General features: G+C 40.5%; 1 protein-coding gene across 3 annotated transcripts in view; it reads right to left on the reverse strand.

Moving 5' to 3' along the window:
- Window positions 1-9,064: 9,064 nt before the first annotated feature.
- STK40 (serine/threonine kinase 40) overlaps window positions 9,065-12,112 on the reverse strand; it is a 43,081-nt gene continuing 40,033 nt past the window's right edge. For 2 of the 3 annotated variants that reach the window (XM_073665903.1, XM_073665904.1), the window contains one exon: window positions 9,065-10,722. In XM_073665903.1, the coding sequence (XP_073522004.1) occupies window positions 10,477-10,722 (246 nt within the window). In that variant the 3' untranslated portion in view covers window positions 9,065-10,476. The remainder of the gene's footprint in view (window positions 10,723-12,112) is intronic. The other variant, XM_073665902.1, reaches the window with a different exon arrangement.

Below are 12,112 nucleotides of genomic sequence, written 5' to 3' on the forward strand. Positions count from 1 at the left end.
GCAATCCTAAAATTTTTGCATTATAGTGATAATGTGCAGTGTCCTCCCAGAGACAATCCCAACTCTGATCGCCTATACAAACTTTGGCAGTAGTTGGAAAACTTCAGCAGAAAATTTGCTGAGGCGTACAACCCCCAAAAGGGACATCGCTATAGACAAATCTCTGGTTCATTTGAAAGGGAGGCTAAAATTCCAAAAATACTTGCCAGGTACGGAACTAAACTGTGGAAGTCGTGTGAGAGTACATCCACAGGTTTAGGGTCTTCAGCGGAGGAAGACCAGGACTGAATCCCCTGGATGCCTTCCTGTCCTGCAAGTGAGTAAGATAATTGTGTAAGAATTGGTGCACCCATTGCTGGATTAGGGTTATCACCTGTACGTAGATAAGAAGTGGCATGCTGGCATAGAAAAAAAAAAAATCGGTTTTGTAAAATTTTGTTGGAAAAATTTAAAATTACAGATAAAAAAAAAAGGAAATTAGTAAGTTGGAAGGGTTAAATAAAATGATGTGGATGTAAAGCAATCATGTGGTAAATGTTATCCAATAACTATTTTTTCCCAACTAGTTTAAGGGCATAAAAATTCATAGTTTTAAAAAGTTCAAATTTTCATGAACGGAAAATATAATCTACCTAAATTTACCACTGAAAGTACGTGTCAGAAAAAACAATCTCAGAATCACTGTAATATCATGAAGCGTTCCAGAATTATTACAGCATAAAGTGACACTGGTCAGATTTGAACAATTTGGCCTGGTCAGGAAGGTGAAAATAGGCTTGGGGGTGAAGGGGTTAATGTCCATTTACAGTACCCACCCGCTTAACGATGGGCACTGAAACGATCTGTAACCCTTCACATAGCAGTTCCCGTTTACACTTGTCGAGAAAAGGTATTTTTTGTGCAAACCAGAAAATCAATTCACCCAACAAAAGAACAAAACGTTTGTCGGATTATCAGCAGTCTGTTTAGACTGCACGATTTTCTTGAAACCAGCATTACTTGGAACACTCGTTTCTGATAACCTTACATTGTAAATGGACTTCAAGACATGCCATCCTCTAATACAATGTGTCAATTTAAAATATATCAACCTGGTATCCAGGGAAAAGAGACCCCTGCCCTCTGCTATTTCTATCTCACAGAGAATTGCCTGGAGCAGTGTTCCCTTAGGAGGCAGATGTGGCCCCCCAGCTATTAGCACCGGCAGATACCTGCATGGACTGGTGGAACCAGGAATGTTTTAGCATTACAAGAACTTGGTAGATCTAAATACTTTTATGCCCAAAAATGACAAAAGTATTCTCGGAGTGATACCTTTATTGGCTAACCGGAAAAAATATACATATATATGCAAGCTTTCAGAGTACAGAGGCTCCTTCTTCAGGCAATATTACAAATGAATTGATAAGACTAGGCACAACATTTAAGCGGTGTTACAGCAAGACATTTGTTCATGAGGTGTAAGGGGTGATGCCTCCTACTGGTAAGTCACAGAGATCAAATTAGGGCTTTTTGTTGCAAATGGAGAGGCCATGGGAATGTTTATCTAGAGGTGTGAATTGTGTCCATGTAGTGAGTCATAAATTCAGGTGTTAGATTGAGTCCTATTGTCAAGGAATTGAACATTATCAATTTGAATTCCTAGATTTTTCTCTGTCATCCTTGAACTGACCTTTCGGTATTAAGACTTTTAGATCTGTCATAGAGTGTCCTGGGCCAGAGAAATGTTTTCCCACAGGTGTCTCCAGTTCATTCTTAATTGTATATGTGTAAATTCATTCTCGTTTACAGTTTTTGCATAGTTTCTTCAATATAAACTCCTTCTGGACACCTTGTACATTGTATCATGTACACCACATTGGAGGCTGTACATGAAAAGACATCATGATTTTGTAGCCCTGATTTGTGTTTGGTATACGGACTGTATTTGATGGTAATATGTGGGTACAAGTTTTGCATTTTTGGGAATGTGCCCGTCACTGGTGGTGATGAGAGGACAAATCTGACAAGGAGATTCCTTAAGTTAGGGGGCTGTTTGTAGGAGAGAAGTGGTAGTTCTGGGAATATTTCTTTCAGTTTGTGGTCTCTGTGGAATACGGGTTGGAGATCAGCACCAATTTTCCTTAGGATGTACATGTGGGGGTTGTATGTGACCACAAGAGGTACCCTCTTGTTGTCCTCAGAGAATACTGCTGTCATTTTTGGGCATAAAAGTATTTACATAGATTTTTCTGGCTAACACAGTACCACAACATAATTTTGTATTGTACATCAAGAACTTGGTCATATGAATAAAATACCATTTCACTGGTAGGGAACACCAGTTAATTGTCATTTACTCGCATTTTCCTTTTTTACATCCGCTATGGCTCAATCTTATTTGTCATGGTAGAAGGGGTCTTGTAATTAGCGAAAGATTGGAGACCACTGTCCTAGACTCATGGATTTTTTTCCCCGTCATGTCCTGTTCGCAGCAGATGTTAGATTTTTTTATCTTCTAAACGCAAATAATATTTGTTAACACCACAAGCAGATCAAAGTATTGAAGGACCAAATATAGTAAAATGTACAACTCTGCATTAGGTTATCAAACTTTATTCACACAAGATGGAACCAACCCCTTTGAAATACAGAAGTTAAACCTCTACACTGGCGATTGTGACTTTAGCTTTGGCGGCTGACACGGATTTAAACATCTAGAATTTCATACATAATTGGGTCCAACTACACAAAATTGTAAAGAAAAAAAAATTACATTAAAAAAAGAACAATACTCCATATGATTTGTAGATATCTGTGCCAGTTTATTGTACGATTATTGAAGGTGGTGGTAAACAATCTGAAAGTAATTTTCAATCTTGGCACATTATAGGCACCTGCCAACTTGAGATTTACAATGGAAGTCAAGTAACTGAAACTATAGCTAAAACAAGACATACACAAGATATTCTGTATTTGTACAAATATAAAAATAGCTTCAGAAAAGTGCAATGAGTCAAGTAAGGTAGAACAGACCAAGTTAGATCTTAAAATGGTTAACTAACCATAATTCAATGTATGGATAGATATAGCAGTGGGATCATAATGGCTCCAGGCTGCATGCCGAGCAAAAGAGGACGTTAAGAGTCAAAAATAAAGACTCCAACATCGAATACGGGAGCCTTGAATATCTGCCACTTTATGCAGCAAAAATAATATCTTTCCGAGGAAGAAACAATGGCTTATCAACCACATTGAAATTTTTTACATAGAAAGTCTTAAGCTGCGAGTTTGTTTTTTTTAAATCGAAATAAGGAGGTACACTAAGTTTTTCCAATAGACCGTTAAAATATTAGACAGGTTTTAAAACATTTCATCTTATTGCCTGTATTAAAACAAAAAAGGAGTAAAAGAAGATAATGGGAAAAATTTTTTTTTTTTTATCTATATCCATCTTCCACACCAGTCAAAGATTTTTAGTGGGGAAGGATATTCTAATGCCCTCTCAAAAGTGGTTACTTAGCAATTGCATGGATCAGCTTATACAGTAAAAACCTCCACTAGCACATATTTGGTAACTTATGCCCCAATTAATCAAAGCAATTTCACCAGAATTCTGGCATTAATTGCTTTAAAAAGTCACTAAATTTATGCCTAATTTGGAGTTACACAAAATCTTTGTAAGTTTCTCCCAGCTCCGTTAAAATGAGCGGCGTTGTGGCGGAATGGGGGTGTGACGTCACAGCTCATCTAATTCATGATGAGCTGTGCCGTACCTTGCGCCAGAAATCTATGTGGCAGGTGCATGCCACTCGTCAGGCACCTCTTAATTAAATCAGGAGCATCTACATTCATACACGCCCTCTTATACATATAGTTAGACTTCAGTCCCGATTGATTAGTGCACACCTATGTGCCGTAAAGTAAGCTGCTTGTAAAAGTATGGACAGAAGAGGTCTTCTGTAGGCTGTTAATCAAGACTAAGGCTCATATGTTTGAGGGGAATCAATTTTATGAAATCAAAGTGACATATCTGATTCACGCTACCCAAACCAATAACACAGTCTGTGTCATGCTACTGGTATCTCAGACAGAATGAATCAGCTTTAAAATATATTTGAAAAGCGCAAAAAAAAAAAGTTAAATCAAAATGTATTGCTCGGTGGAGCCAGATTATAAGAGCTAGATCTAGTTCAAGAGACTGTCCATTACTTCTCGATCTGAATATTGGGCGCTGATAAAATAAAAACACTTATAAATCGCCTCTCGTGCCAGTGACTTTCCATCAGTGTCGGCACTCACATTCCCGGGCTCTCGTGCAGTTACGGCACGTGAGCCCAGCGTCATTGGCACCACCTTCAAACAACTCTAAGAGGAAGTCAGAGAGCAGCAACAACCCTGGCTTCCTGTTGATGTTCAATATGTCCGAAGGCGGGGGCAGTGACAACGGCGCTGATTGGGCACAGGGCCCACGTGTCATAACTGCACAAGCAACCCAGGGAATGCGAGTGCTGACACTGCTTGAAGGGTGCCGGCATGGGAGGGGAGTATAAGTGCTTTTAATTTATTGGTGCCAAACAAGCTGATCAAGAAAGGTTTGTCCTAATAGTGGACACTTCCTTTCAACTACGCTTCAGCTTGGCCAACTTTTCGAAAGTTTTTTTTTTTTTTTCAGAAGTTTAGAATCATGGTATTTTGCTTTTTCTTTTCCCATTTCATTTTAGTTTTTTTTAAAATAAAAGAATACCCTCATAAAAGTTTGGTGACATGGAAGCACATTGGAACCATGTCTAATTATAGTGTATGACTTTGAACAACCTTTTGTGCCTTTCTAAATATGCCGCTGTCAAAAATCGTCCATTTCAGTTTTATGTATGAAAAAGTTATAACAGCATGTTATATGTAAACCGCTCGACAAGAGTTACAAACACAGCAGAGTTATCAATAAAATCACAAATCCGGCTAGCTGTCAATCAAAACAGAATGGACCGGGACTACGTGACGTCACTAAACAGACGTCGGCCAGATGACTCCTGCTGGGCAAGTTACACATAGCATGGCCAGTTTTAAAATTTCCTTTTATACATAAAACGGAAACATGATTTTGACAGCAGCATGTTGAGCAGCATAAAGACATGATGGTTTACATGGGTGCTGAACTTTTTATAACCAAAGCAACTAGATAACTCCGCACAATGGAAATAAAAGAAGGTATTAAAATGCTTATGTAAATCTTTATTTCTGAACAGCTATATTCACTGAAAGAAAAATTCCATAGTCACAGGACAAAGGGATTACAAAAAAAAAAAAAAAAAAGTCAAGCACCCATCTCATATTCCCAAAATTCATGATGTATTTCAGCAAAACTTCAATGTCCAGCCAATAAAATGTCCAGAATGTCATTTCCAAGTCATCCTGGTTAAAGGGCAGATACTACCACCATGCCCTCATGACTAGGCACTTTGACTGGGTGAAGATTATTTAACACTGCGCTAGCTACAGAGACCCGAGATAAAGACGGTGCAACGTGAATATATATCTTTGTATCTAATGTCAGTATGAAAAATACATGCTCTTTTATGCCTCAAACTTCTATTTTAGCTTTCGTTGTCTTAGAGTGTCTAATGAACCCCCCTCTACAAGGAGCTATTGCCTGGTGGGGACATTGTCAGACTAACAATAGCTTTTAGCTTACCACAGACATGAGAAAGAAGCACATCAATCGGAACATTTCAAGGCATTTTGTATTGCAAATAATCCCACATAAAACAATATACCATCATAGGACTATGGTCAAGGTCTTTATATTGTACATAGGCAGAAATAGGCATGCAAGCCATAAAATTACAAGATCATCTTTTTACAATGATGGTGCGCCTTTTTCAGTATCTATAACTCTGAACACTGTGCATATCCTTATATAATAAAAGTTTAATGCAGTCACTTGCCACTATTGCTCAATACATCACCAAACCTAAAAAATCCTAAAAGAAAAATACAAAATTACTGTGTACAAAGATGTAGATTCATGGTATGCCATATGCCCTCACTGTCATGGTTCCAGTATTTCCATCCCTGACTTATGCCATAATTGTTTTTAAAGGGGTTGTCCACGACTTTGACAACCCCCTTCTTAAACTAAATGTTTGACCCCGATAAAATAAAAAAACCTGTACTCCCCTCCCGTGCTGGTGCCGTTTCAGCACTCGCGGTCTCAGGGCTGTGATGCGGTGTAATGTCACATGGCGCCAAATCCACGCTAGCATCACTGTCCCCACCTTCAGACAAACTGAACATGAAGAGAAAGTCAGATCAACTGCAGCCCTGGCTTTCTCTTCATGTTCAGTTTGTCCGAAGGTGGGGACAGTGACAACACTTCTGATCGGGAGCCGAGCATCACGGGTCATTCCACAACATCACACCCCCGGGAACGCAAGTGCTGACACCTTTGGAACGGAGCAAGCACTGGGGGTGAGTATAGAGGTTTTTATTTTATCGGGGCTGAACATTTAGTTTCAGAAGCAGTTGTCCTAGTAGTGGACAACCCCTTTAACCCACTTCATGACCGAGGTCAATGTATGGAGAATGATTGTGGCAAGATGAGCACCGGACCTAATCAAATGGATGGTCCAATGCTAGTCAGGTCTTCATAGCAATACGTGATGCACATCTGGTGGCTCTGTGTCTTACAATTAGAGTCTGTTGTGTGAACCTTCTAGAAATAAAGCAGTGACTTTCAGAAGGTGCCTGTGTAAGAGATATTGCTTTGGAATCACAATAATGTAGTGACTGAACCGGACTTTTTCCTACAGCAACATATCATGAAATTATTAATGCTCACAGAATGGAAAATATAAAAACAAAGGCTTAACATTAAACCTTCTAGCGACTAAAGATGCATGTTAGCATAACCCAGTAAACTACTCAGCAAATGATATACACACACACACACCACACAATGAAATGTTAGACTAAAAAAAAAAAAAAAGAAATATACAGAATTCATAGTTCGGAACGGTAGGGCAAGACCTAGCACTCGTGTGCCACTGTCCGGTCACATGCAAAGGGATAGAAATAAAAGCACAACTGGGACTGGGAATATGTGGTGGCAAGAAAACGGCATTGGTGATGGCTCAGTTATGGAGAAATGTCATCCTCATTTCCCATCTTCGCGACTGTAGTTGAAATCAACCCCTTCATAAAATAAAGAGGTTGTGAAAGAGGAAGAGAATACAAGGTATTACTCCCACCGTGGTTCAGAGGCCTCCATATGTGGTTCTGACAAATGTGTAGGTGCCTTATATAGGTATCTCTATTAGCACATGAGAACGAAGCATTGCAGAAGTAGGGAGCCTACTCATCACTACTCGTCAGTACGTTCCCAGCGATTAAGAACATTCACACATGCATCATATAGAGGAGGCATAATATTCAAGGAGGCAAATGTATAACTTATTAATATAGCAATTAATGCCACCTTCAGCCATGCTATCAGACTGGGTATGGGAATATATTCTAGAATGCTCTTATTGACATTATGGTAAGCCATAATGGAGTAATATACAGAAATTCATAAATGTAAATCTTATAGGGAGCCATAAAAATATAAAAGACCATTATACGTAGGCAAACTGAGGATAGAAAAGTGCAGCTTACCCTCTTCTACCCACAGTCATCCAGTACTATGTCTGGAACTGCACCTTATACCTATGTAAAGGGGTTTTCCAGGACTACGATATCAATGATCCATTCTTAGGAAAAAGACATTAATATCAGATAGATGGTTGAAAGATAAGTACAATTGTTGGGAAGGCCCACCGATAACTACAACAGTGAGATTCTCATTCATTACCACTGCCTGACTGCAGTAAGGAGGAGACCGAATGGATCACGAGGGCGAATGTGTGCCCACCACTCCGTTTAAAATCTACAGGGCTAACAAAAACAGCCAAGCCTAACACTCATCTGTTTGTACATGCCCATACACACTAAATGGAGCAGTGGGGGGGAAGGATGGACCACCACTCCCTTCTAACTAGACCATCAGAATAAGAGGAACTTTGAATGAACGGAGGGCTGTGAATCTCTGTTATAGTGTTCGATGGGTTCTCAGCCATCATACACTTATCTCTACAGAAAAAAAATATATTTTAGGGGGAAGAAAAAACAAAAGTTGGCTATTTGTGAACCTCTTTACCAGACAAATTAAAAGGGTTGACCACTTTGTCTTTATAATGGCTGCTGATGGAGGAGCATGTGACCAGACCTGTACATCACCCTCCTTCAACGGAAAAGCAGCTTTCTTGTGAGAGACGTTTTCACAATTGGAGGAGGCCGAGTGACTGATCTGGTCACATGCTTCTCCACCAACAGCCATTTTATGGACCGAAGTGCTGGTTAGTTTGTGAGGAAAGCTGCACTAACCAGGGAAGGGCAGAGGTTTAAAGGGAATCTGTCACCCCCCTGGGCGATATCAGACCTCTACTATGGGCATACAGGTTATAGAAAACTAAATCTATACATACCTTTATGGCCCATAGCAGAGGTCTAATTGCAGAGAAAAGCACTTTAATCAATTCTTTTTTCCTACACGCTTGGCGTCCAGGGGGACGCCAAGCAATCCCCGCCTATCTGCTTAGTTATCATATTCCCCCTCCTCCTGCATGTCACAGGGCCCTGTGACGTGCACTGTGCTCCATGACTTCCGGGCACGCGCAAAGAGCGCATGCTGACATAGAGCACGCTTTGCTTCATCCCGGCCAGTCTCTCTGTGCACTGCGCCGCAGGTTTCTATTGCGCAGGCGCCAGAAAGTGACAGTGACCCCTGCGGCGCAGTGCACAGAGGCGGGCAGGGATGCAGCAAAACACGCTCTATGTGAGCAGGGCTTTGCGCATGCCCGGAAGTCAGGGGGCACAGTGCATGTCACAGGGCCCTGTGACGTGCAGGAGGAGGGGGAATATGATAATTAAGCGGCGAGGCGGGGATTTAGGGGAATAATAAGCAGATAGGAGGGGATTGCTTGGCGTCCCCCGGAAGTCAAGCCTGTGGAAAAAAGAATTGATTAAAGAGCTTTTCTCTGCAATCAGACCTCGGATATGGGCCATACAGGCACGTATAGATTTACTTTTATACACCCTGTATGGCCATAGTAAAAGGTACGATATCGCCCAGGGGGGCGACACATTCCCTTTAAGTGAGCATAAGGTGATGCACAGTTAATGGTCAGCAATTTAAAGGGAATCTCCAAATTAATTTAACTTTCAAACAAGCAGTAACTTTGCTAAAATAGGTAAATTGAATATAACCACCCATTTCATCCCTGCCGTTCCATCGCAGAGTCCCCAATTCGGCCCACTAGTCTACTGCCTACACTGGCTGCAGCTATCAAAGTCCATGGCGTATTCATGTGATTCCTGAAAACTTTTGCTGTATACCGCTGTGGAAAGTAGGTTTAGAAAAACCAAAAAAGAAACCTGCAGATAATTGGTCCAAATCTACTGGACTCAGGTTAGTATAGCATCCTAAGCATGATCTAGCTGTTCCATACAGTAGAGCTGGGTGCCATATATGTTATGCATACAGGACACATCAGCTCATCTTCATCCATCCAGTTTGTCACACTAGATAAGCATGCAGAACAAATCCTACCGTGCTTTACAATGGAACTGTGACAAATATGGAAAACACACCAATAAATATGAAAACCAAAATGGGATAAAAATTATAGAAAAACAAACAAAACAGCATACGTCTGCTTGCAGGCGTAGAGAATATGGGACGTTATAAGCCTGGTGGTTATAACACAGCTTATTCTTCCAACAAGGATATTGCAATCCAGCAGATATTCAATATCAAATATATATCTCTATATAAGGATATATATATATTTATATATGTACACTCAATATTTAGATTATACCTCCCCATTATTTATAAGGAGGACGACTTTATGAACGAATAGCAAATAAAAGACAAATCTGTTCCACAGTAGACTCCTCCTAATGCTCCATTCTCAACTTTGTGGAATCCTACTAAAAAAAAGAGGTAGATTTAATGTCTATGTATAGATCTATATGTATATATATAAAAAAAGGCCGATTGCAAAAAACTCTTTCTACAAGATGGGAGGATGCAGAAGGGATAAAACATACCAGGGAAAGACGAATATACAGTTATTGATACTTAATGCTGCAGCGCAGAGCCTGCTATGTATGCAGCCAAGAACAGCCCAAACAAATAAACCCTGTCAAACAGAAGATTGCTACATTAGGTGATATTTCTTGTGCTGGAAAGTGTATTGCTATAGGATTATGGGGCGGGAATAATTACAGGGCATATGTGCAATGGTATTTTTCAAACTGGAATAAGGGGAGCGACTGTAAAGGAAGAAAGGGGGTTAGCACCATGTGGCCTCTCACTACTGAAAGGTTTTATCCACTTGTAAGTCCATGATTTTTTCCAAAGAAACAAAGATCCAGGTGAAAAAAAAAAAATGGTTAGTGAGCATTGGGAAGAGACAGGTGCGGGGGAGGGAGGTATCGCTGGGCCAAAATGGCAGCGTCCAAAGGGCTCATTGCCTGGGCATCATACCCCAGTCTCCTTATTGGGGGGAAATTCCCAAACTGACGTTTTTGAGGAAAGTTCTTGGCTTCATGGATTGTGTTTTTCTCTTCTGCCAATAGAAGCTGTTGTCGCATGTAGTTTTCAAACTCATACTGTGAAGACTCCTCCATTACCTTCGCCTAAGGGTGATAAAGTTGGAAGGAATAAAAGAAAAAGTTTGCCATCAGTTTTTACCCTTCAAAATTGCTGACAGCATTCGATAGGAAAGGTGTAGTATTGTTTAAAGGGAACCTGTCACCAGAAATAAAACGCTACTGAACTGCAGACATGGGGTTAATCTGCAAGTTGGTAGCGTTACTAACCTGCCCGGCGCCCACAAATAGCCGAACGCTGCAGAGAGAAAATAACCGGGGTGGCGCCAGTTCAGTCATCACTCAGAATACAGAGTGGTGGCGGTAACCACGCGCCCGGTCCTGACTGAAACTCGCTCTGCATTAGGGCCAGCTGTCAGGACCGGGCGCGTGGTTACAGACCCAGCGCCGCCCCCGTGACTGAAACCAAATGCTGACAGAGAAAATAAAGTTCATTTTTTCCCCGCAGCGTTCGACTAAGTGCAGGCGCCGGGCAGGTTAGTAATGCTATTAACCTGCAGTTTAACCCCATACCTGCAGGTTAATAGCGCTTTTTCTGGTGCCAGGTTCCCTTTGAAGAGTTTGTCAGCACCAAAACTCAAATTAAACCTCTTGTACATTCACATTCATTTAGAGTATTAAGCACTTTTTTTTGGAAAACAAAATTAGGGAGAACTTTTCTGACATATGTAGATTAGGGGATCTCAGTGTACCCTTAGCATGCCCAAATGTTCAGGGCCACGTTCAGGCCCCCTCAATTATAATCCTCCAAAACCTAAAACAGCGCTTCAGAATTAGGCTAGGGCTACACATGAAGTGGGACAATGAAATCAGTGTCGCTTTGTAACACATTTGTGTTGGATTTTCTGTAGGTCTCAAGTTGCACATGATTCACCTGCCCATAACATAAGTCACATGCAACTGCGACTTATCTGCAATGTCTTTTTAAAATTTTTTACAGAAAAATTACATCTCTAAAATTGCCGTGCGACAGCAAACCGACAAGGTGCAGAGATGATTTGTCACATGACTTTACTGAGAACTGTCGCCATGTAGCCCTAAACTTAAACCTTCGTGGCCGCTATCACATAGTAAGTGCCTGATTAATGCTGCCTACTGCTCAGGCAGCATGATCCCAATGGCAGGTTCCACTTAAGTACATATTTGTATATTGTATAACAATATAATCTTTTACAGACATTCTTACTAAAAACTGGACCACCCCTTTAATGTGAACAGGAGTCCATAAGCTTGTGTAAGCTTACTCTGATGTCAATTTTACACTGCAATATAATGAAATATATTACAATGATAGAATAAAAGTAATATGACCATGTATATTTTTTGTGGGGTTTTTTTTCTTTAGAATGTGACTATTTTGTGAAACCATTACCCTAAGCCTAACCCTGGTTAGGATATGTGCACACATTGGTTTTTG

Source organism: Phyllobates terribilis, unplaced genomic scaffold (genome assembly GCF_046119375.1).
Source record: "Phyllobates terribilis strain yellow unplaced genomic scaffold, ASM4611937v1 Scaffold_2__4_contigs__length_985480577, whole genome shotgun sequence".
NCBI classification, from domain to species: domain Eukaryota; kingdom Metazoa; phylum Chordata; class Amphibia; order Anura; family Dendrobatidae; genus Phyllobates; species Phyllobates terribilis.